This window comes from Theobroma cacao, chromosome 6 (assembly GCF_000208745.1).
Source record: "Theobroma cacao cultivar B97-61/B2 chromosome 6, Criollo_cocoa_genome_V2, whole genome shotgun sequence".
NCBI classification, from domain to species: Eukaryota; Viridiplantae; Streptophyta; class Magnoliopsida; order Malvales; family Malvaceae; genus Theobroma; species Theobroma cacao.
Window position 1 is genome coordinate 1,473,591 of NC_030855.1, and position 25,872 is coordinate 1,499,462.

Genomic DNA, 25,872 nt, shown 5'->3' on the forward strand with positions numbered 1-25,872 from the left:
GTTTTTTTGTCGTTAATTTTTGAATTTAAAGAAAATAGTTTTTTTTTACCTCCCTCCCGCATCTACACCTAAGCGAGATGTGGCGAATATCACGCGTTGAATGGGCGAGTATTATGAACGGTCCAATAGTTGAACGGCAGCTGTCTATGAGATGCCCGGAATGATGACGTGGAATAAAATAGGACCTGATGGCGCTTGGGGTAGAAGTTGTTTTAAACGTACAATTCAAATAACCTCGTGATAATGATATGCTACGCACAGCACTAGATTTTTAAAAAGTGAAAACACCATTTTGTTTCTTCTCTCGCCGGCACTGGCACTCGGCAGAGAAACAAAAAGCAAAATTCAAAAAAAGAAGAAGAGGAAGGAAAATTCAAGAAGAAAAAAGAGGAAGCTCTTTTTTCTTACATCTGGAGCTCTGCATTTGGGGAGATCGATTAGATTAATAGAAGGAAATAGGAATTAAAAATGTCTTCTGAAGAAGAGAAATTATTGAAAGAGGCGAAGAAATTGCCATGGGAAGATCGGTTGTTGCACAAGAATTGGAAAGTAAGGAACGAGGCTAACATTGACTTAGCTTCTCTATGCGATTCCATCACGGATCCGAAGGACTCGAGGCTCCGCGAAATCGGTCAGTTTTTTTTTTAAAATTTTTGAAAAATAATTTTCTTAGGTTTTCTTTTTTTAGTTGTGAACGGCGCAGATCTGATTACTCAATTGTTTGATGGATCTTTGTGATTTTCAAATGTACAGCTCCGTTTTTCAGAAAGACGGTGGCGGATTCGAATGCCCCGGTGCAGGAGAAGGCGTTGGATGCTTTGATTGCGTTCTTAAAAGCGGCTGATGCTGATGCTGGAAGGTGATGCCGTTTTCTTTATTGAACTTGTTTTTTGCTGAAAATGTGGTGTGTTTTTTGAAATCTACATTTTGTGGGGTTGCTTCCTATTTTTGATCTCTGAGTGTTCCGGTGTTAGGTATGCGAAGGAAGTGTGCGATGCCATCGTGGCGAAGTGTCTCACTGGTAGGCCTAAGACAGTTGAGAAGGCTCAGGCAGCCTTCATGCTCTGGGTAGAATTGGAAGCTGTTGATGTTTTCCTGGTATGTTTGATAATGTCTTCGAAAAACTTCTTTTAAAGCTATTGTGTGATCCAAATTAATATTTGATAAATTTTGATAGAGTGGGGAGTAGAGAAAAGGAGGAAAATATCATGAAAAGAAGAGTAATACCTTATTTGTTAGACTCATTGCTCTGCATTGGTATTCTTCATTTACTGTGGGATAGATTAAGATGTGCTCAGGTTTCTTGCCTTACATACAGTGACTTGGATATATTACAACAATGTATAAAAGCATAAACAAATCCAACCTTAATGAGTTAAATGTTATTGGATTGAGGTTGGGTTCTCATTCTGCCTTTTCCTAAGCATGCTAGAACTCTCTGTTATATAGTTGTTAACTGAAAATGAAAATAGAACTCTCAGTAAAATGTGTTTTACACTCTCACTTCTTTTGTACTTATCTTGACTTACAGCATGTTTCATATTTGTGGTTTAGGAGAGGGTCTAACGATGCCAAAATTTAGTAAGGCAGATGATTGAAATGTGTATTTTATGAGATGCAGTGCTGAGTTAAATGGCTCGTAAAGTGTTTTGCTGGATAGTAAGTGAACTTCTTTGTAGGTTGCATAAGTAAATTTCATTAAGGCCTCTTCAGACCTGTTTGAATGGGTCTGCTTCTCTTGAGTCTAGACCATTTTGCTCTTCATTGGTGGTATTTTGTTGGTAAGTGGTTAGCCACATTTGCTTCACTTGGATTTTTGACCCATTATGATGACAGATGATATTGTTGGGAGTTTGAAGTGAGAGTCTAGTAATGCAAATGGTTTGGAAAATAGAGAAGAGAATAGAAGAGACAATTATCCTCTCTATTGTACGGTAAAATAGAATATAGAGTCTGTAGAAGGTTCGTTTCGTGTTAGTTCTCTATTATTGTGACTGCTAAAATAGCTTTTTAAGGAAAAGAACCAAACAAAAATCAGGACTTGTGTCTGTTTTGAGGGGGCTGGGGAAGATTTCTTTCATTCCAAATGCTTTCCAGTTTCTGCTCGACAACAATGAGAGAGAGAGAAGCTTGAAAATGAAATGAACTCCATTATTTACTTTGCTTCCTTCTTTCCACTGGACAAAAGATGCTATGAGTGCTTAAGTGAGGATTCCGATCATCTGCTACTGCATTGCTTTGCCTTTGGTTTTTATGCTGAATTGCTTTCTCTCAAGAAGTTAGTGGTTTGGCTAGAGTAATTTCTTTGGATGAATGCTTTGAAGGATCAAGCTCTGATGGGTTGGTTACTGGTAGGTCAATGCCTTAAACAATCTAGCTTTGCTTATTCCTTTCATATGCTCTCTACTAGCAATTGGACACAGACAAATGCGTGTGATAATAATTTTTTTTATTAAACTAATAAATTGAAATATACATTATTAAGCTACACCAAACATAGTTGGGAAAAGTTTGTCTTATCTCATGTTTACCTTTTAACATGGTTTTGAAAATTAAAATTTGAAAGTTTAATCAGTTCTTCAATAAAAATTTGTTATTGAGTTTTATTTTTTTGACATAACTCGTAAAACTCATAACAATAATTAAAGGTAAAATAATGCTAGATTATTGACAAAAAAATTAAAATTGTACTCATCATACATTCTAGAATAGTTAAAAATGTCAATAGCATTCTCAAATATGTAAACAACCAAACATGTTTAAGAATAAAAGAATTAGGAAATGGCAATGTATCTGAAAATTGTGATTTATCTTCAAATCTGTTGAAGGATTGACTTACAAGCAAACCGGCCACCATTTGGTAAGGGAACAAAAACTCAATCAGTGATTTGATTTAACAAACAACCAATATTTAAAAAAAGAAAAGCAAAAAAAGTGCAATGTAGGATTAACTTGATCACGTGCACAGTGAAAAGTTAGGTGAAAATGGAATAACAGTGCCTGGCTAGAAAAAAATCATTCCATCAGAGATGAGGAAGAAAAAAATAGTAAGTTAATGACAAAAAATTAACATATCTTCTTATATGATCTGTTTTTACTGGCAACAACTTTTGCTTTACAATTTTCTCTGCAACTTGACAAAGAGTAGCAAAGAATGGGAGAGTGAACAGTGAAATGTTGAAGTCCTCAGTTTAATTATCCTATATGGAACATTCTAGATGTGGTTTAAGTATATTTGGACTAATTTGACCTGACAGTTGATTGGCTTTTCTTTATTTTTAAGGGCAGTAAAGTACTTTTGTGAACATTTGAAATTTGAAATACGCATCAATTGAGAATACCTAATGAATATAAACTCAGTTTACATAATGAGAATACCTAGCTAGAGGTAACACCAGACTTAGTAATCGGTATTATCTATATTGTTGTAATTTTGTTTGCTCAACCACTTTTTACATGATATTATACTTTCCCAATTTTGCATATATGGCATTCAATTTTAATTTTTATTATATATTTTCTTTTATTCTTATATTAGTATAGATAGTACTATTATCTATTCTAAGTTGTTTTTATTTAAATTATTTATTCTAAGTTGTTGTTATTCAAAGTATGCAATATTTTCTAAATATTGTACATATCAGATAACTACTTTTATGAAAATAAAATTACGGTTTGTATGCATTTGCGTGTGCCCAATTGCTAGTATGCTCTGTACTAATATACCTTCAATAGTAATATGTTCCACCTTCTTCTCCTTCCCCCTTTTCTCTGAAAAGAAAAATATTTGCCAGTTAGGTAATAGAAAGAAACTAAGCTGATGAAAGAGTTTATAGAATATGATTAGAGATGATTCCTACAGAATGGATCTAAATTGTTTAGAATACTATCTCAAATCAATAGAGTTGATACAATTAAACATACCTGTAACAAACAAGATACATATTATTGGACATTCATTGGAGTATCGAATACAAATGAGACTTAACCTTTTTGAGCTACATTTCCTTTTTTCTTTTCCTCATTTTCTCCTCTAAGTAAACATGCAATTTCCTCTCCTCATGTTGGGGCTACAGGGTTGTTTTCTATAGTTCTAAACTAAGTTGCAGGGCATTAGGACTCTGTTGTTGGACAAATCTGAAGTTGCTTAATATGCATCGTTCTATGAAGGTTGAAAGGAACTAGGAAAGGTTTTTGGCCTGACACTCTGTGATGGATATAATCTTAGTGTTTATGTATATTTGCAAGTTCTGATATTGCAGTGCATGATTAGAGCTTCAAGTACGACTTCTTTTCTTCTTTTGTAATTATGGAAAGGTCTGTTTACCTACATTTTGCTTTATCTCTATTTTTCTTTGGTTTCTGTTGGGGCATTTGAAACTGTTTGGTTTCTTTTGCCAAACGAGAGAAATTTATGCTTATTGTACAGGGGTTGTGAGACCGGTCTGCACACAGCAATGCCCAATGCTTATCTCTCTCATATATCGGGGCCCAAGTATTTCTAGATGTCCTTGTCTTCCTGGAGAAAGTGTTTCATATTTCTGGATTTTGGGTTCTTTAAGCTGCGTTGTTGTCCGAGTCTTTATGCATCTCATTTTTTCTGTAATTGGTTTTATTTGGTATAGGAGAGATGTTCTGGTGACCCCTTTACATGTTTTTGTGGTAACCATAGGATTCAATGGAGAAGGCCATAAAGAATAAAGTTGCCAAAGCAGTGGTGCCCGCAATAGATGTCATGTTTCAAGCCTTAAGGTTCGTATATGAGATCCCCTCAATGCAAACCATGCATTAAGTCTATTACTTGTTCCTCTGCAGCTTCTTATTGTCTGTTTGCAATTAGTGAATTTGGAGCCAAAGTTGTCCCTCCTAAAAGAATCCTGAAGATGCTTCCTGAACTTTTTGACCATCAAGACCAAAATGTCCGTGCATCCTCCAAAGGACTGACTCTTGAGCTCTGTCGTTGGATTGGAAAGGATCCTGTCAAGTCAATACTGTTTGAGAAGATGCGTGACACTATGGTACAATAGTATTAAGTTTAATCTGCTCTGCGGATGCCCTTTTCCTGTTATATTGAAATAATTTTTTTTTTCTTTCTGCCTTTTAAGAAAAAAGAGCTAGAGGCTGAGCTTGTGAATGTAACGGGCACGGCCAAGCCATCACGGAAGATAAGGTAAATTCCATGTTTAGAAGCCCTTCTGCAATTTTGCACTGTGCTAAATATGCTTGAGTTTAAAATTGTGCTTTGTTGTAATTATGCATGTATTTAGAGAAGTGTTGTGCTTTCATTTCTTTGAGCATGTATTTGAGCTTAGGTGGTATCAGTTGGAGCAAAGGGCAAATCAGGGAAATGAAGAAGAATGAAGTACTGCTTTAATGCAGGATAACTGAATAAAAGTACTTTGAATGAGTCATGTGGCATTTCTTTTAAGTTGTTGAAGTTGCCAAAGCAATCTTAACTCTGGTTGCCATAAACACAAAAAAAAAAAATGCAGCTTATGACGAAAAGACATAAAAATAATGCTTAAACATCAACTAGTAGGGGCCATTTTGAGCTCATATTAAGAATTCAAATATTGAACATGTGGCAAAATAGGGTTCACATATTAGAATGACTTTGGTACAGCTTCAAAATTTTAGAGATTACTTCCAGGGATTGGTAAAAATGTATTTATCTTTTGAGATATTCAAATAAGTAATTGAATTGTTGGTGCTTTTTTACAATTTTATCTGTCACAGTCGTATATGTGCATGAAAATGAATGAGAAAATTCAATTGGAGAGACACAATTTGAATATTGTAGTGAAGTTTCATGTGTTCTTGTGTCTGTTACAGCTGATTTAATGCATATCCCTACAACAGTTGTATCTGCATGTTTTTAACGATTTATGAGTTTGTAATTTAGTTTACAAATTTTTTTGTCCTATTTTAAGCTCTTCATTATCTTTTTTAGATCTGAGCAAGACAGGGAGCCAGAACATGAAGCTGTTTCTGAAGCTGCAGGCCCTGGCCCTGTTGAAGAATCTGCAGATAATAGTATGTATTTCATTTTGAACTTTGGATTGCATTTTTTTTATATTTTCTTAATAAGGCTAATCTCATACTTTGGCTTGTATATCTGTATTGTCAGCGCCTCAGGAAATAGATGAATATGAGCTTGTTGATCCTGTTGATATATTAACTCCTCTGGAGAAGTCTGGATTTTGGGATGGAGTGGTTAGTACTCTCCCTGTATCTGATATTATTTTGACAAACTGTACCACGTATTTAGTTCTTCTCTTCCTTTTGATATTAGTGATTCTCAAATTGGAATTTCTGAGCTGCTGACTATCTCTTCTGTTTATTGAAACTTTGTCTCTGTCTTGTAGAAAGCTACCAAGTGGTCAGAAAGAAAGGAGGCTGTGGCTGAACTAACCAAGCTTGCATCAACTAAAAAGATAGCACCCGGTGATTTTACAGAAGTTTGTCGGACATTGAAAAAGGTTATTAATCTGCTCTCATTTTTTCAAATCCCTCATAATGGGGGAAGGCCAGTTTGCTTCAATCAAAATTCAGTCAAAATAGTGGTTGAACACTGTCTTGGTGTTTTGTCTGCATGAATAATACCATTTTCACTACATTCCAATCAAAACCCTTTTGTTTGTGTTCCTGTTTTACTACATAACAGGTTTATTTATCTTTTTTATCACATTCAATCATGGTGTCATCATACATGTTTTACTTGTCTGAGGATGACATCATGTCTGCATGAATGCTCTACCATTTTCGCTACTTTTTGTCTAAATCCTTTTTCTTTTTCCCTTCGTGTAGGAGGTTCCTTAATCTTTTTCTATCTCATTCTGAAGTGGAACCTGGATTCAAATTTTTTTTTTTTTTGTTATTTACTTGATGATTAGTGTGACTGCTACCTGTGGTTGTGAAGCATTTTTGAGTATAGGGTTATGTTGATAGTAATGGATGCATACTATGTCTTTGTGTCTTACCTCTGCATGTCAAACTCTCCTCCAACTTTTAACCTTTATGTTCTGCTATGCTTTTGGTATTCGATTTGCCCAAGTTGTGTTTCTGCCTGCAGCTTGTTACAGATGTAAACATAGCTGTTGCAGTTGAAGCAATCCAAGCTGTTGGGAATCTTGCACGGGGATTGCGAACTCATTTTGCTGGCAGTTCACGCTTTTTATTGACAGTTTTACTTGTAAGTGCAATAGAACTTAATTATTCATGAATGCATGTAACTCCATACCGTGTTTCTTCTTGTCTGTTTTCGAAGTATGCCTTTTTTTGTTTCTTTAAATCTGCTTTACTTGTGTCGTTTTACTCTCTTGCTTCATTTTTATTTTCATCAAGTCATTTGGTTGTGAAATTTTAATTCTTTAGGTGAAACTGACAGTACAATGTTTGTCTGTGCATTAGTTGAGTTGCTTTAGTCCTCTCCTCTGAAAACAAGTTGCACTTTTATGTAAAAGTTCATGCTATTAAGGGTCATCCAGCTCTGATATTGATTTATTGTTTATTTTGTTCCATATATAGATTTGATCATTTATGGATGTATTAGGGGTTTAAAATAAAGTTATTTCTTGTATGGACATTTTCTTCTTGAATAGGAAAAATTGAAAGAGAAAAAACCTGCTTTGACCGAGTCACTCACACAAACACTTCAAGCAATGCACAAAGCAGGATGCTTAAATCTGGCGGACATTGTGGAAGGCAAGTTCCTATTTAACCTAATCACTAATTTTCGAAGTTGTTGTTATCTGGAAAGAGAACTTATATTGTTTTTTCTACTTCCTATGAAATCACATTTTGATTCTCTTTTTTGAGTTTGTTCCCTGTCTTATGGTGCAGTTTCTGACTACGGTTTACAACTATATTTTGCTTTCAAAATATAATTGTTTACTTACACTGACCCTGGTTAGGTGGTGACTGTAAATGCTATAATTGTTTAATACATGATGTTTCTTGCAGATGTTAAAACTGCAACAAAAAACAAAGTTCCACTTGTGCGTTCATTAACTTTGAACTGGGTCACATTCTGTATTGAAACAAGTAATAAGGCTGTTATTCTGAAGGTGCATAAGGATTATGTCTCAATCTGTATGGAGGTCAGTACAGCGTTCCTTTGAATAATGCATATTCTAGGCAAGAACACTTTAATCCTGACAATTTTTATCTATTTGTGCTTCATATTGATCGGAGTCTCCATGCTGGGTCCCTTCCCTTTCCCACTGGGAGAAAAGAAATGCAGTAGGAATTAAGGAAAAAAGAGAAATGCTGAGAACCTTTTGAAGAATTCCATTATGTGATTGTGTACATGTTCAGAGAACTTATAAATAAAACTTACATGTTCAGTGTTTAAGTATAAGTTAATGCTCTTATAGCTTCTTAACACTTTATATACTGCTCTAACCATCAGCATGCTATGAAATTGGATTGCAGTGTCTTAATGATGGGACCCCAGATGTGAGAGACGCAGCCTTTTCAGCTTTGGCAGCTGTTGCTAAGGTAATATTTTCACTTATCGTGTTATCCTTTCTTCAATTCCATAAGCTCAGATATTTTACCCCAATATAATTTGTCCCATACTTATTCTCTCTTAGTCTGTCGGTATGAGGCCATTAGAGAGGTCATTGGAGAAACTTGATGATGTTAGAAAAAAGAAGCTCTCTGAAATGATTGCTGGATCTGGTGCTGCTGTGTCTGCTAATACTAGTTCAGGTGTGTAAGGTTTTCTGTGCATGCTGACCATTGCATTTAGTGTTGGAATTCTTGGAACACTTTTTAACAGGTATTATGTCTTGGTTTCTTACAATTTATCATGATTTTTCAGCTGCTGTTCAAAATTCAGGTGGAGGTGTGTCTTCTACGGAGGTGAGTGCACTCTTGATGATTTTTACACATGATACTATCCAGTGTTATTTATTTGCTGTCTGTAACTAAATGATACATTCTTCCTGACATTACTTAGATCTGTGACCTTAGTGAGCATCAATTTTGCTAGGAGCATTATAATAGAAGTTAGGATAAAACCTATTTGTGGCATACTATCTAGCATGGCTGGTAAGCCTTGAAGTATATGCAGAAGATCTTATAAATATTCACAAAGCAAGATGAAAGTGTTGAGTTAGATGAATGTCAGAAAGGAGTCTTCTGATTTTTGGTGATCACACATGGATGATTGGAAGTATAAATGCTTAATATTTACATGGTTAACTTTACAAAGGCATCTCTGGGCATATTGATCATGTTATTTTTGTACAATTTTTTGTATTACAAAATAAAAGAAATGCTTGATGATGTCTTTATTGACATACGGTGACTTAAGTTCTCTTTTACCATGTTTCCTTTTGTAATCTGCATGTGGAAAATTGTTCAGTTTTACATTCTACAAAGAATGCCAGAAAAGCCAATTATGATGAGAAAAACACCTTAATGACAGTATCGATAAGTTGAAAATACTACAAAAGGCTGAAGATACAGTTTATGATGTTTATATTTGATTATTTACTTCTATGTTCTATAAATGCCGGAAAGGTTAACCATAATCAAATGAGAATAAACACCTTACTGCCAGAATAGATAAGTTGATCTGATATGAAAATACTACAAAAGGATGAAGATACGGCTTATTTTGTTTATTATTTTAATAAGATTATTAGTTATGAATTAGGATGATTTATATTGACACTTGCATTTTGCACGATTTATATCCAACTTCTATGTAAGTACTATTTCTTATTCTTTTTTTGGTTGTCTTGTCTGTCATGCTAAAGAATTGAGAAAATTCCATCATGGATCACAAGCTTATGATGTTTTAGTCTATTGTGTCTATGCAGGTTTCAGAAGGCTCATTTGTTAGGAGATCAGCAGCGAGCATGCTTAGTGGGAAGAGACCTGTTCCTGTAGCAGTAAGCTTTAATTATGTAGTTATTTGGTTTCTTGAAAATTGTTCTAGTGTCACACCAATTGAAATTTTGAACTGTTTATCAGCCTGCCAACAAGAAAGGGGCTTCAGTGAAGTCAGGCAACAATAAAAAGGTAGAAGGAGCTGGGCGGCCAGAAACAGCAAAATTGACTGAAGCACCTGAAGACATTGAGGTATACTTATCTGTTAAAGCTTTTTCTGATTGTCATTACTGCAATAGCTTGAAAGATCTTAATATCTTTACTTTTAATTTGTCTGACAATTACAGCCAGCAGAAATGAGTCTTGAAGAGATTGAAAGCAGATTAGGTTCCCTCATACAGGCAGATACTGTTTCTCAATTGAAGAGTGCTGTATGGAAGGAACGTCTTGAAGGTTGGTTTTTTTGTTTGTAACATCCTCTTGACTGTTTGCATGTCTATAGTTAATAGATTTGATGGTGTATTTGATATGAGATGGAATGTACCGAAGGTTATAGATAGTTGTTACGTTGCGAATTCATAATCATGCAAATCATATATCTATATCTATATATATTATATATAATATAATTATATCTTATATTATATTTAAATACATATAGAGTCGGCTACTATGTGTAATTAGGAGTGCTCATAAATAATAACTGAAAGCATACTCTCAGATTTTCATTATTAGAAGAGGTGCTTGTATCATATTGATACAGGCAACTAATGTCTTTTAGTTTTTTTTTCCCCTTTGATTTCTATCCCTTCATATTCTATTAATCATTGAACTTGATGGATTTATTTCTTTTTCTTGCTTTGTTATTATTTCTTGAACTAGAGAAGAGAAAGAATCCAATTTTTTTTTAGCCGGGACTGTATTGAGCTGTAATTTTCTTTATAGAGTTTCTTTTAAAACATTAAAAGAATGCTTTAAAAAATTGAATCTTTTGAAAACAATTGGACTGCTATTCATTCAATTAGATAATAAAATAGGGAAACAAGGGTTCATATAAGGTTGCTGTATTATTTACTAGCTAGAATTGCTATTATTAGTTTCAAAAGATAAATGTCTATATTTTCTCCTCTAATTCTCTCTTTAAACTTGGGTGATAATAGTGCTATTTTACATAAGAAAGTATAATACAAGTTATCTTTGAATTTTAATTGTTGCTTTCTAGTACATTTCTGTGGTTGTCAAATAATTTCAAACTTTTATATTCTAATATAAGTTTATATCTTCTATTCTTTAACTTGATTATAACTTTATCATGCCCTTTTTTTTTTCCTTTCTTTTGTTGGGTATCTTTGGATATAGAAGATGCTTAACTCTATGTTTTAAATTATAATATTTGTATGCTAAGTGAATAAATAATTTTAAATATATTATCATTTTCTTATTTCAAAATTATTTGAAATAATTAAGCATGTCACTAGTTCAATGATATTTATATTTATGCATTGTTGCTTTTAAATTCAGTGCTGAAAGTGAGAAGGTTATGATCTTTTCCTACCAGTAACAGTGGTTCTGTACAGAGTGTTAGGTCTTTGACTAAAATGTTGTTCTCTAAGATTTGTAAATAATATCTAAAATTCTATGACAAGGATGGAGAATATTGCAGCACAAGGTACAATATGGTTCCTCCGGTTGGTTTGGGTCTAACTCGCTAATCTGATCTTCAACCATGTAATTCTGAATTTCTTATGTTACTTTTCATTCAGCAGAAGCTTCTGCTAAATTTCTTCAGAATTGCCATCAGGATAAACTCATTTATCATCTGCTTTGCAAGAGGTTTTATTTGGGTTTCTGATTTTCTTAGGCTATTGTGTTAGTTATGAGGTTTATTACAGACATGGCATCCAAAAGGAGGTAGTTATGGAAAAGACGTGAAGCCCTTGAAATTAGGACCCATAAATTCCAAATATATGTCTTAACTGTTGTCTTTTATTTTTTGGGTTTATGTATTTTTAATTCATGAGTTATTAGTCATGGCCTTTACTAATATAATTTCTTGAGCCGAATGGTCTAGTTAAAATTAGCTAGTTTATGGGTTAAGTGCTTCATTTATTGTTTCTTTGGTAGTCTTGGAATGGTTTTTTGCTAGTTAGAGTTATTTTATGTCAACTGAATTTTCTGACTGGGGTACCCAAACTTCTCTGATTGCAGCCATATCCTTACTGAAACAACAGGTTGAAGGTATACAGGACCTTGATAAGTCTGTGGAGATTTTGATTCGTTTACTTTGTGCTGTCCCTGGTTGGAATGAGAAAAATGTTCAGGTATATCAAAGATATATGCAGTTTTAGATGGCAGTTTTTCTTCTTTAACTTCTCTATATCTCTCCCCTTTTCTCTTAATAGTGGGAAATATCAAGACTTTTAAATTGAACAATGCAGGTCCAGCAACAAGTTATTGAAATTGTCACTTATCTGGCCTCTACTGCATCAAAATTACCAAAGAAATGTGTTGTGCTTTGCCTTCTTGGTGAGTTGTAGGTTGAGACATGCCCCCATACCGTTTTTCAAACAACTGGCTTTCAAAATGTGTTGTGGTTGTCCTTCTGCTATCAGTTTGCTTGTAGGCTTGTTTTTGTGCCTAAATTTTTTCTATCTTGTGACGAACTTAAATCTCATTCAGTCCGACATTAGGTTACCTGTTTTTATTTTGCCTAATTGACAGGTATAAGTGAAAGAGTGGCAGATATCAAGACTCGTGCTCATGCTATGAAGTGCCTCACCACTTTTTCTGAGTCAGTAGGTCCCGGATTTGTTTTTGAAAGGGTAAGTGAAGTTCAAATAGCATGTTGTGATCATTAGTTCTATTTTGCTATCAGTTCAGTCGATTGAGCATTTACCGAAGCAGAGATTGAGATTATTCTCTTCTGTTACATTTGTTTTCTAGTTTTGTTTTGCTGTCACTTGAATAATGTATTAAATAATTACTTTTGTAGCTTTATAAAATCATGAAAGAACATAAGAATCCCAAGGTTCTTAGTGAGGGTTTGTTGTGGATGGTCTCGGCTGTTGACGACTTTGGTGTATCACATCTGAAATTGAAGGTCTTTCACTCATCTGAACTATTTCTTTTTCTTGTCACTCATAATTTTTTATATAACTGTTAGCGTGGTTTATTTATATGATATTAATTTCATTGCAGGATCTAATTGATCTCTGTAAAGATACTGGACTGCAGTCCAGTGCTGCAGCCACCCGAAATGCTACAATTAAGGTTTTGGGTGCTTTACATAAGTTTGTTGGTCCAGGTGATGACTGATGACCTGGAATTGTTCTGTATAGATTGTCTATCTGACTTTAGTTTGTAATTGAACATTCTATGAAATTTCCTTTTCTCACAGATATCAAGGGGTTTCTTACGGATGTCAAACCTGCATTACTTAGTGCCCTCGATGCTGAATATGAAAAAAATCCATTTGAGGTATGTACACTATAGTGTTAAGCCACTGATTGGTTAAGTTGATAGACCAACTAAATTCTGACGTAGTAATCTTGAATCATTGAATACCATAGTACCCTTAAAAAAATTATTAAAAATGAAATAAGTTCTGGACAGTAAAGCAATATCCTTTCTATTTCTCTTTCTCTCATTTTTCCCATACTTTTATCTGCTGTTATCCTGTTATCTCTTGGGTATTTTTTGATTACTAATTTGTAAAAAAATGTATGTATGGACACACATGTTGTGTGTGTCTCAAAATTCTACTACATACCAAGTTTAAGGATAAGTGACCCAGATACTGATTGTATTTTATGTATTGCTGTTCAGGGTACTTCTGCCATTCCAAAGAAAACTGTCAAGGCGTTGGAATCCACATCTTTGTCAGTTGGTGGACTTGATGGTCTGCCACGTGAAGATATTAGTGGAAAGATCACTCCTACCCTGTTAAAGAGCTTGGAAAGTCCTGATTGGAAGGTACTGCACTATTGCTATCAATATGTCTGATCATGTTGGCATTCTCTATTCTTGTGTTTGTAGTGCATGCTGATGCATGATCATTCCCTTAATTTGAATTTATGGTGTTTTACCATGTTGTTTATCCATTCTAGGTTCGTTTGGAGTCTATTGAAGCTGTCAATAAAATTTTGGAAGAAGCTAACAAGCGCATTCAACCTACTGGAACTGGTATGATATGGCTTTGAGAACTTTTCTGGACTAATTGGGGACCATCTTTGTTGTTTATTCTGCTCCAGCATATTTTCTGTTCTGGTAAGCATTCTGATCAGTGGGTTATTTGACTCCAGGAGAACTATTTGGTGCTCTTAGGGGGCGGCTATATGATAGCAACAAAAATTTGGTTATGGCCACCTTGACTACCATTGGTGGTGTTGCATCTGCATTGGGACCAGCCGTCGAGAAGGCAAGCAAGGTTTGTGGACACTATTTATTAGTTAAAAGATCTTGTTTATGTTTATTGTTTTGAAGAATGAATTCATGCATGAATTTGTTCGTTGCAGGGAATTCTATCTGATATTTTGAAATGCCTTGGTGACAATAAGAAGCATATGAGAGAGAGCACTTTGTCTACTTTAGATGCTTGGAATGCTGCTGTTCATTTTGATAAAATGGTAACTGTTTATCTAATTTTATTCTGGTAGTTTTCATTAGCTTTGTTGTTAGGTATCTAAAGTAATTTTTTTGTTTTAGGTTCCTTACATCACTTCAGCACTAATAGACACTAAGCTTGGGGCGGAAGGACGTAAAGATCTTTTTGATTGGTCATCTAGGCAACTGTCTGGACTTAGTGAATTTTCTGATGGTGTGCATCTACTCAAATCAGCTGCCACTGCCATGATGGTAAGTTTTTGTTGAATAGATAAATATTTCGTGTTTCCTCTTCCTATATTTGTTTCCGAGTCATTTTTAACATATCTGCATCGCTGAAATCCATCTTAGGATAAATCATCAGATGTTCGCAAAGCAGCGGAGGGATGCATTGGTGAAATTTTAAGAGTTAGTGGACAGGAAATAGTATGTCTACCTAAATTATGTTGCTGTTTGAATTTAATTTTTTTGTTGTATTTGACTGTATGATTTTGTTATTCATTTGTGTTTAGAGTAATGCCTGAGCATCTTAGCTTTTGTGTATTGCATCTTATCAGATTGAAAAGAATCTTAAAGATATACAAGGGCCAGCTTTAGCTCTTATCCTTGAGCGGATAAAACCTTATGGGTCTTTCCAAGGTGTGCTTTTGTTTGCTTCGCCTTGTTTTTTCCATCTCCCATTCCTCTCCCTCCCAAATCCCAATCTTTCTATATACTAATCTGTTTTTGTATCTCTCAGAATCACTTGAATCATCCAAAGGAGTTTCTACTGGACTAGCATCAAAAACCAACGCAAAGGTTGTAAAGTCTACTTCCAATGGTGTCACAAAGCATGGAAATAGAGCTGTAACTTCGGTAGGTTTTGATTGCTTGGGTTTGTTGCTCTTTCATTGGAAGGCTATTAATCATCTTGTTTTTATGTGGCTTTGAAGAGAGCCATCCCAACAAAGGCGTTGAGACCAGAAACCATGTTGTCTGTTCAAGACATAGCTGTCCAGTCCCAGGCTTTGTTGAACGTCAAGGATTCAAACAAGGTAAGGTTGGGTGATTTATTAATTTGATACTTGTTTGGAGCATATGTATATAAGTATTCACACTTATTTGGTGCATAACCATCTGCATTCTTATGATGTTTTCTTTGGCCTTTATCACAGGAGGAAAGGGAGAGAATGGTGGTAAGAAGGTTTAAGTTTGAAGAGCCGCGGATTGAACAGATCCAAGATCTTGAGGTTTGTTTTTGTAGACCTTTGCTTATAATGATTTGCTTTCCCATTAATTAGTATTGATTCGCAAGCGATGCATGGTATGCATCTCTATTGCAGAATGATATGATGAAGTATTTCAGAGAGGATCTACATAGGCGCTTATTGAGCACAGATTTCAAGAAGCAAGTTGATGGTCTTGAGATGTTACAAAAGGTTTTTCCATAATTACATTCTTGTTAAAAGCTATTTTTGGGGTTATGTGAATACTTTTCTTATCTCAATCTTCTCAAAATAATTGCAGGCACTCCCTTCCATTGGGAAGGAAATAATTGAAGTTCTGGACATACTTTTGAGGTGGTTCGTTTTGCAGTTTTGTAAATCTAACACAACATGCCTGTTGAAGGTAAATTTTGTTTTCTTTCTTTATTAATGCTTCATTTTCTTTATTTCTCCTGTAGAGTTGATAAATAATGGGCAGTTTGTGATATAATGATGTTTTGGTTTGCATTTAATAGGTGTTGGAGTTTCTTCCAGAACTTTTTGAATCGTTGAAGGGTGAGGCATATGCTTTGACTGAGTCAGAAGCTGCCATATTTCTTCCATGCTTGATAGAGAAGGTCTTGTTCATGATCTTCAGTTACATGAATTTTTCTATCTGTGTAGATATCTGCATTTCAAAGAATGTTGCTTGGTGGTGATTTAAATTCTTTTGAGAAGCATGTGGCACATTCGCGAAAGTGAGCCAAGCGTGTTTGTGAGCTTTTTGGACTCGAATCATGGAATACTCAAAACTAAACTGTTTCACTGTCAAGTTGAGCTGGCCAAGTTTGAGTATCGTAATACTTGGCTTGAGCAGCTTGCCAACCTACTTGAGCTTTTGACTGACTTATATTCCAATAGTATATTTTATATCTAATATGCAAATATATAAACAAAACATGAAGTCAATCTTCTTTGTGCTCTTATCTCCATGATAATGGAGCCAAATCTAGTTCAGAGTGAGTAGCTAGATTTTTTCTCTGTGTTGACCTCAAGTTTTGAAAACTGAAGCTTGGGTGAGATCATACTGAGTTTCAAGCGTTCGATCAATCAAGCTCAAGAATTTTCTAGTTTTGGTTTGGTTAAATAAGACTCTCATATGGGACTGATATCTGCATGTTGGACAAATATATTGATTTCTAAGTATGATTGCAGGTGGGACATAACATTGAGAAAGTTCGAGAGAAAATGCGGGAGCTGGCAAAACAAATAGTTCAAATGTATTCGGCCTCAAAAAGTTACCCTTATATTTTGGAGGGTCTTCGTTCTAAAAACAACCGTACTCGGATAGAGTGTGTCGATCTTGTTGGTTTCTTAATTGATCATCATGGAGCTGAGGTTAGAGAATTGGACTCTCTCTCTGGCTGATACATTCTTATAGTATAATTAACTCTTTTTGCCTCTTAACAACAGATAAGTGGTCAATTGAAATCATTGCAAATTGTTGCAAGCTTGACAGCAGAACGAGATGGTGAAATTAGGAAAGCTGCCCTAAATACACTAGCTACTGGATATAAGATTCTTGGTATGCCATGATTTAATGCAACTCCTATATTATCATAATGTTGTATTGCACAAAAACATGTTAATCTTAAGAGTTCTCTTTTGTAGTTATTTCTTGTGCTGCTTATTCAACTCATTTCAGTTTAGAATTCCTCCTATGCTTCTTGCTTCTGCTATGTGATTGTTGAAGTGCTTTTTCATCTGTGTAGGTGAGGACATATGGAGATATGTAGGGAAGCTAACTGATGCTCAAAAAAGCATGCTAGATGATAGATTTAAGTGGAAGGTCAGTGCATATTTTGCTTTTATATGTTTCTGTTTCATCCTTTTCAAACGTAATATGATATGTCAGGTCCGAGAGATGGAAAAAAGGAGGGAAGGCCGGCCTGGTGAAGCAAGAGCTGCTCTAAGGCGTTCTGTAAGGGAAAATGCGTGAGTATCTTTCTTCTATCCTTTTGATGTGAGGATTTACCTCACAGCTCCTTGATGCTTTTGTTCTTTTATTTTTATGATATGATGATTAAAATTAGAAGAGTAACATTAGGCTTTTTCTGTTCTCAAAGTTTACGTATAATGTCTACTAGTTTCTGCTCTATGAGTCTTGTGCTGTTGGTTAGGGTCAATCGTTTGTTTAATCCTCTTAAAAACATTATGATGGTCCGCAAAATACTTTTACATACTCTTATTTTGTTTTGTCTTGTGTAATGTGGTGCCATGTTCTACAATTTCTGGTATAGTTTCTGTAAAAGCAGATGGGTGTATTGTGGCTGTCAATATTAATTTGAACAGTCAACTTTAATTCTGAACCTGTTGAATTATCTTTGTAAGAACTGAGGAGAAATTATTTGGTAAGCTTTCCTATAAGTTAGCTGTATGCTCAAATTAGTCTGTGTGCGACACGTTATTGAAAATGGTCATGTCAATTTAATGTCGGACTACAGCTTAATGGCAAAAACTGTCAGATTAGTAAAAGGTATCTTTCCCCCATTTCATTTTACGTGACAATTCTTTTAGTGCCTATAGCTGACATGGTAAATACTAGATAGGCCCTCCTAATATTTTCTTAGTTGCTGAATGTTCTAAAGATCTTGTAGCTTACTTCAATTGTTCAACTTTTAATCCTTGTATCCTTTTGTTTGCCAGGCCTGACGTAGCAGAGCAGAGTGGTGAAGTTTCACAATCTGTTTCTGGGTCAATATTTGCAAGGTTTTATTGATTTTTAGCACCTTTTTGTGTCATCTTTATGATCATGGATTTTGGTTTCACTATGATGGATTTACTAATGTTGATCTCCTCACTTGCATTGTTTTGAATGTCTTTATAAACTCAGGAAAAACTATGGGCAGCCTGACCTTAACATGGAGAGACATTTAATGCCTCGTGTGCTTGGTGGTGTCACTGGCCCCACAAACTGGAATGAAGCTTTGGATATCATATCTTTTGGTTCCCCTGAGCAGGTTCCTAACTTTGTCTAATGTTAATCTTTTTTCTCTTTCTTAATATGATGTCTACCCTATTTGTAAGAAGGGTCAAAGTTGTCTATCCAGAAGATGTAGAGAAAGTCTTGATTTGAAAATTATGTGTGCTAACATTAGTTTTTTAGAATGGAATTCACAATGTTGCATTGATTTGTTGAGTTTGTGAATAATTCCTTTCCATATTAAATTTTCATTGCTCGAGATGTTCCATCAAAATGAAGAAAAATCTAGGTTTGAAATGGTTGGCATATAATTAAGGAATGTGTTTAATGGGAATGAATTAACGAATAATTAGTGTCTCTGATGGCTATTTCATAGAGCCTGGATCTTCTTTTATGTTTATTAGTATTAAGCATTGGTTTTCATATTTCTGATTCTAATTAGTAGGATGCCTTTGACATAACCTTAGTCTTAGAATCAGATGAAGTCTCTTGAGTAGGTTGGTACACTTTTCTTGTTTGAGTTATGAAAGATTACTTTTAATATATTATCTGTGGTATGTCAATGTAATCAGGTTGGTTATGGAGATACTGATCTCATTTTAAATTCCTGCCTTTAACTATACACCATCTTTCATGTGCTTATTGTACCTCTGCCAGATCTGTTTTTCAAAATCAACATTTACGTTCTTCTATCATGTTATTTTGAAACACACTTGACATGGTTTTTCATTATTTTGAGTGGTTTGAAGTCAATTTTGTGTTCCAAATGTTGAATGAGAGCCATGTTCTGAGCTTCAGATACATTTTTGCAGTCTGTTGAAGGAATGAAAGTTGTCTGCCATGAGTTAACACAGGCCACCAATGACCCAGAAGGCAGTTTGATGGATGAACTAGTAAAGGATGCAGATAGACTCGTTTCATGCTTGGCAAATAAGGCAATCCAACTTTGTAGTTTCATTGTGATATGATTATTAATTTTCCTCAACCATTCAGTTCCTTATGTATAGGATTAAATGGGTTACTTTTGTTAGTAACACTTTTTTCCTCCTTCGTTAATTCCTTTCCTTTGTCTCTCTTAATGTAATAGGTAGCCAAAACATTTGACTTCAGTTTGACCGGAGCATCGTCAAGATCTTGCAAATATGTCCTAAACACGCTTATGCAGGTAAATTTACAATCTAAAGTACTAGTAACTTTTCTTTTTTAGCCTTTTAATAGAATCTGATTGTGGTTGGGGGATCTTATCTTATCTTTCTTTCTTTTTTTTTCTACCTTCATAAAAGAAGTTCTTTCTATTGCTCTGTTCTAAGCAGTAAGTTAAATTAATTTATCTTCTTGTTTTGGTGAAGAAACTTGGTGTTACTGGATGTTTTGTTGCAAAATACTGATTCTTTTGAGCTTTTTGCAGACATTTCAAAATAAGAGACTTGCACATGCAGTCAAGGAAAGCACACTTGACAATCTTATCACAGAACTGCTACTATGGCTTTTGGATGAAAGAGTTCCCCATATGGATGATGGCAGCCAACTTCTGAAAGCTTTGAATGTCTTGATGCTTAAAATTCTGGTTGAACTGCTTTAAAGTGCTTATGTTTTTACCTCAAATTTATGTAGCTTCCTCCTTATGTTCTAACTGATGGTTGTACATGCAGGATAATGCTGATCGAACCTCATCCTTTGTTGTCCTGATTAATCTCTTGCGTCCTCTAGATCCCTCAAGATGGCCTTCACCTGCATCAAATGAAACTTTTGCTGCAAGAAATCAGAAGTTCTCTGATCTGGTTGTCAAATGTCTTATTAAACTCACAAAGGTAATATTCATTCTCGTTGCTTCTAGGAACATTCATAGTCTGAAAGAATTCATGAATAGAGTGCCAATGCTTCAAGCTGCCACTGAGTCATTATCCACAAAAGCGACATAATTTCCCCTTGAGTTCTTGTTTTTGTTGACAAATTAATTTGTTCAAGAATATCTCTTCATGTAGCCATATGCGTATCGACAATTAAATGGTCGGGGTTTTCCTTCTTTCTGTCTTTTTTGTTTTTTGGATCAATCTGATGTCCTAGAAAATTTTGAACAAGATTTCTTGCCACAATCACTACTAGCATTCACCAACTTAGTAATCCATCAAACAAGAGTTTTGTCATATCAATTATGCAACACATATACTTGTGAGGAGACCATTTGCATTGTGTGTGATGTTAAACTAGAAGGTCATCTACGTATTCATTTTCTGATGTTAAACCTGGACGGATTGCTAAAACTTTTTACTTAGTAATTGATGACGAAATATGAGAACTTGGTCATGAAGACAAAGGGAAAATTTATATATACTCATCAGTATCGAGAGACTGAATGAAATCATCAGAGTACAGTCACTTAAACTGATAAGAAAAATTCCTTCTAATTGTTGCTTATGCTGGAGAATATTCTATCATTTTCTGCTATAGGCATTCATGTATTCATCTATACATGTGTGAATTTGGTTGTTCTCTAGTTTAATTTCATGATATCATCAATTGCATTCTCTGGGATTCAGGTTCTTCAAAGCACTATCTATGATGTTGATCTTGACCGCATCCTTCAAAGCATCCATGTGTACTTGCAAGAATTGGGGATGGAAGAAATCCGGAGAAGGCACGTCTTAAACTCAATATTTTTCTTTTTTGTTTCCTCTGTGTTGAATGTTGTTAATTTTTATCTTGGTCTTGAATTGATAAATTTATTTCTGTTCTCTGATGTTTCTGCCTTCATGATTCTGATTTAAGAGCTGGAGCTGATGATAAACCATTGCGAATGGTAAAAACTGTTCTACACGAACTTGTCAAGCTTCGTGGGGCTGCAATAAAGGGTCACCTATCTTTGGTGCCCATAGACATGAAGCCTCAGCCAATTATTCTTGCCTATATTGATCTCAATCTTGAGGTAGTAGTAAATTTAATAAATGAACTATTCCAACTTTCTTAAGTTTGTGTATGACAACACCTTTTTTAAACTACCCCATATTTTTAATTTAACAGACTTTGGCTGCGGCAAGAATGTTGACATCAACTAGCCCTGGTCAAACTCATTGGGGTGATTCTGGAGCCAACAATCCAGCACCTGCGACAAATTCTGCAGATGCCCAGTTGAAAGTATTGTTATTATTTTCAATACTTGATATTTGTCTATTACTAAAGTTGTGATTGTCCTTGATGTTTATTAAAATTGATTATTCCTTCTTTAAATCTAATTTCTCCCTTTGAATTCAACAATTGTCTTCTTACAGCAAGAACTTGCGGCAATATTCAAGAAAATTGGTGACAAGCAAACATGCACTATTGGTCTCTATGAGCTTTATCGCATCACTCAGCTATACCCCAAGGTAATTAATGTAGTTTCTATTGTTCATCTTGAATGTAGCTAAGATTACTGTGGAGACTTATTTTTTTTTTATATTTGTATTAGGTTGATATATTTGCTCAGCTCCAAAATGCCAGTGAGGCATTCCGCACTTATATTAGAGATGGCTTAGCTCAGGTTTGTATTGTTACCCTTGCAGAGTAAAATTTACTAGTCAGATGTTATGCTTGCTTATGCGTTTTACTTACATTGCAGATGGAGAAGAATGCTGCAGCAGGAAGGACTCCTTCAAGTTTGCCAATGTCAACCCCTCCCCCTGCTTCTCTTACTGCTTCATCGCCTGAATTTGCCCCTCTTTCCCCAGTACATACAAACTCTGCAAATGATTCTAAATCATTAAATACAAAATCTGACCCAACGAATTTCACTTTGCCACCATCATATACTGAAGATAACAGGGCTGGTAATGCCATAAATACAAGAGTTCTTGGCTCGGAAAATGCATTGGCAGACCAAAGAAATGAGAGAGTTATGAGTGGGGGTAATTTGCTGTTGCCTTTCCTTTTGATTATTGCTTGTTCATATACTTTAAAAGAAGGATTTACCAGGGAAGCTATTGTTGGAACTGCAGTAACCAGTGGCACATTGGATGCAATCAGAGAAAGGATGAAGAGTATGCAACTAGCAGCAGCTGCTGGGAACATAGATTACGGAACCCGGCCTTTGATGTCCGTGAATGACAGCTTAAATCTCGGACTCTCTACTCAGACTCGTCCACTAGATCATCCCGCTATCGAGAATCCGGCACAAGGCGGCATACTTCCCATGGACGAGAAGGCATTGTCCGGGCTTCAAGCGCGGATGGAAAGACTAAAAAGCGGAGCACTCGAACCTCTTTAAAAACAAGGTGAGATGTACACAAACTCTCTCCTTTTTGTGCATTTTCCTACAACCTGTCATCAAAAGCCCTTGTTGTAAATGAAAAAGGGGAAAAGAAAATATACAGTGCAACAAACCTTAGAAATGCACATGTACAGTGTTTCCTGCGGCATCTGTATATTTTGTATTGTTCAGCCCTGTTGCCTTCTAGAATATAATTTAGTTGTAGATGCACCAATTTTATTTTATTTTTAATTCACTTTAATTTTAGAAGGTGCTATTTTGGGGTTTTTCGTGAACTCTGTATCTGACTGTAATATCAGGCACAGGCATATTTGATAGAGTAAAATTTTGTTGCTGAGAGAGTTGGATGGGGTGGAACCATTGGGTTAAGAATGTTGATAACTATTTAATGAAATACTTTGATTTTCCCTTAAAATTTCAATTAAGTCCCAATGTGTACTGCTAGCTGAATTCCCGTTCGATTTAGTTTTTATTTTTCTTTGTACTCGAGCTTTGCTCAAAAAATAGTAAATTTTAACCTAAATTATCTTCATTGATCGAATTTTAGATTTCTTTTAATTCAAATTTTGTTTGGAAAAATAATAAAAATCCGGGTCATGAATTTAACATAATTATGTTAAAATATCAATAATTGTTGTGAAAATTAGGACATTTAAATTAAATCTCAAATTCAAAACTTAAATATGATATTTCATTTGTCTAAAGTATTTACTAAAAACTCAAGTAGGTCACATTTTACTTGAATAGACTATTAAAACAATTCAAATCAGGTATCGAAAAATTCAACTCGTTATTCGAATAGTTTTTGAATGAAACTTCAATAATTTCATAATACATTGTAAAGCATCAAGCGTTAAATTATTAAATTATTTTATCATGTGCCCAAATTCAGAGATGCAAAGTGAGAACATCCCCAAGGGAAAATTTGTTTTTAAAGTTTTGCCCAATCGCTAAAGAATGGGGGGAATGGGTCCAGACTCCAGGAACCAGAAGCAGGGAGGGCCAAGCATTTTTTTGCCTTGAAAAAATTTCCCATTCCACGAGAGACCCCATGTCTGCCCATTGGCTCAAACCCCCATTTTCTTCCCTCCCATTGGATCAGTAAAGAACACTCTCCATCAGAGCGCGTGAACCTCCCTTTTTCTTTTTTCTTTTTTTTTGTTTTTTACTTTCATAATCTCGATTCCCTCTCTATTATTTATTTACAGTTTTCCTTTTTTTTAAAAAAAAAAAAAAAATAAACAAAAATAAAAAAGATTTGGCTGTCCTGTCGTCTGGCTCCCTTCAATTTCAAAGCTTTATAACAAATCAAAGGGGCAATTCTTTCTCCCTTTACCTCTCTGTTCCTTTTTCTTTTGAGTATTCTTAGTATTTTCCTCTGCTCCTTCTCCTCCTCTTCCTCCTCCCCCTCCAAGAACCTTCCTTGCTGCTTCTCCCCTGAAGAATAAAGAGCAAAACAGACTCTTTCTCCCATTGACTTCCTTCTTCCCTTCCTCTCCCGAGAATCTGTATCCGAGAATAAGGAAGGAAGGAAGGAAAGAAGAAAGAAAGGAAACCCAGAATCAAGAATCGAGGATTGAAGCAAGAGAAATAGAAAGGGGAAAGAGAGAAGTTGGATGAGAAGAAGGGAGATATGAGACCGATTAATCAACAACCACAACCACCGGCAGGTGGGTTTTCCTCCAACTTCTCCTCATCATCGTCGTCATCATCAGCCCATAGGAGTCGTCCACGTAGAAGAGCCGACCTAACCTTACCGCTTCCCCAACGCGACCCTTCTTTCGCCGTCCCTCTTCCGCTTCCGCCGTCCAACAACTCCGCTACATCGGCCTCCAACGCGAACGCGACGGCCGTTCAGCAAGTCAACTTCTCGGAACTCGACCGGGTCAACCGGGTAGGGAGCGGCACGGGGGGCACCGTCTACAAAGTCCTCCACCGCCCTTCGTCTCGCGCTTTTGCCCTCAAGGTCATCTATGGGAACCATGAAGAGTCCGTTCGGCGTCAGATCCGCAGGGAGATCGAGATCCTTCGTGACGTGGACCACCCCAACGTGGTCAAATGCCACGAAATGTACGATCACAACGGCGAAATCCAGGTTCTTTTGGAATTCATGGACGGCGGATCTTTGGAAGGGACCCACATACCTCAGGAGTCCAACTTATCAGATCTAGCCCGACAAATCTTGAGCGGGCTCAACTACCTTCACCGGCGACACATAGTCCACCGCGACATAAAACCCTCGAATCTGTTAATCAACTTCAAGAAGAGGGTGAAAATCGCTGATTTTGGGGTGAGCCGAATCTTGGATCAAACCATGGACGCATGTAATTCATCGGTTGGGACTATAGCCTACATGAGTCCGGAAAGGATCAACACGGATTTGAACCATGGGCGGTACGATGGATACGCTGGGGATATTTGGAGTTTGGGTGTCAGCATATTGGAATTCTATTTGGGGAGGTTCCCTTTTGCGGTTGGTAGACAAGGGGATTGGGCTAGTCTTATGTGTGCTATTTGTATGTCTCAGCCGCCGGAGGCGCCGCCCAGTGCTTCCTATGAGTTTAGGCATTTTATCTCTTGTTGTTTGCAGAGGGATCCCGCCAGGAGATGGACGGCGGCCCAGTTGTTGCAGCATCCTTTCGTAGTCAGAGGAATACCAGGCCAGAATCATGCTGCTCAGAATCTACACCAGTTATTGCCTCCTCCACCTCCTCTTTCTACTTAGTAGTGTTTGCTTGTTCTTTTTGGTTTCTTTTCTTCTTTTTCTCTGAAAAAAAATTTTTCTGTAAGTTTTGGTATAATGAGCATGTTCCTTCTTCTTTTTCTTTTCTTTCTTATGTTTCCATTAATCAATCTTCTTCTTTCTTTCTTCTCTTTTTTCTTATGATAAAAAGATAGTAATCTTTACAATATTAGAAAAGAAAAGGAAAACTGTCCGATATGATTTTCCTTCCCTGGTTTTGGTTTTGTTTGCTTATTCTTATGCTTTTCATCTGCTTATTATTATTATTATTATT

At 35.7% G+C, this 25,872-nt stretch overlaps 2 protein-coding genes across 5 annotated transcripts; both read left to right on the plus strand.

Moving 5' to 3' along the window:
- Window positions 258-23,280, plus strand: LOC18595197 (protein MOR1). Of its 4 annotated transcripts, none has more exons than XM_018123439.1 (54): window positions 258-631; window positions 754-859; window positions 975-1,098; window positions 4,673-4,752; window positions 4,841-5,018; window positions 5,106-5,170; window positions 5,951-6,033; window positions 6,128-6,213; window positions 6,366-6,479; window positions 7,073-7,192; window positions 7,602-7,704; window positions 7,963-8,099; window positions 8,434-8,499; window positions 8,595-8,712; window positions 8,825-8,865; window positions 9,813-9,902; window positions 9,985-10,092; window positions 10,188-10,293; window positions 12,049-12,161; window positions 12,279-12,366; window positions 12,562-12,662; window positions 12,833-12,940; window positions 13,039-13,144; window positions 13,238-13,317; window positions 13,666-13,812; window positions 13,947-14,022; window positions 14,142-14,266; window positions 14,355-14,465; window positions 14,545-14,694; window positions 14,794-14,868; window positions 15,000-15,081; window positions 15,182-15,297; window positions 15,375-15,476; window positions 15,597-15,671; window positions 15,765-15,860; window positions 15,949-16,050; window positions 16,163-16,264; window positions 16,842-17,024; window positions 17,100-17,211; window positions 17,399-17,475; window positions 17,542-17,621; window positions 18,333-18,395; window positions 18,520-18,646; window positions 19,422-19,544; window positions 19,697-19,774; window positions 20,018-20,176; window positions 20,262-20,420; window positions 21,150-21,247; window positions 21,379-21,538; window positions 21,631-21,744; window positions 21,879-21,974; window positions 22,058-22,129; window positions 22,208-22,493; window positions 22,584-23,280. In XM_018123439.1, exons 1-54 carry the CDS (start codon window positions 469-471, stop codon window positions 22,850-22,852), a joined length of 6,099 nt encoding a protein of 2,032 aa, XP_017978928.1. In that variant the 5' UTR covers window positions 258-468; the 3' UTR covers window positions 22,853-23,280. The 4 variants fall into 4 exon arrangements, with proteins under 4 accessions (XP_017978928.1, XP_017978929.1, XP_017978930.1 ...); XM_018123440.1 differs by having other exon boundaries at window positions 21,379-21,535; XM_018123441.1 differs by having other exon boundaries at window positions 9,831-9,902.
- On the plus strand, window positions 24,168-25,692 carry LOC18595198 (mitogen-activated protein kinase kinase 5). The gene has a single exon (XM_007023036.2). It carries the CDS (start codon window positions 24,489-24,491, stop codon window positions 25,578-25,580), a length of 1,092 nt encoding a protein of 363 aa, XP_007023098.1. The 5' UTR covers window positions 24,168-24,488; the 3' UTR covers window positions 25,581-25,692.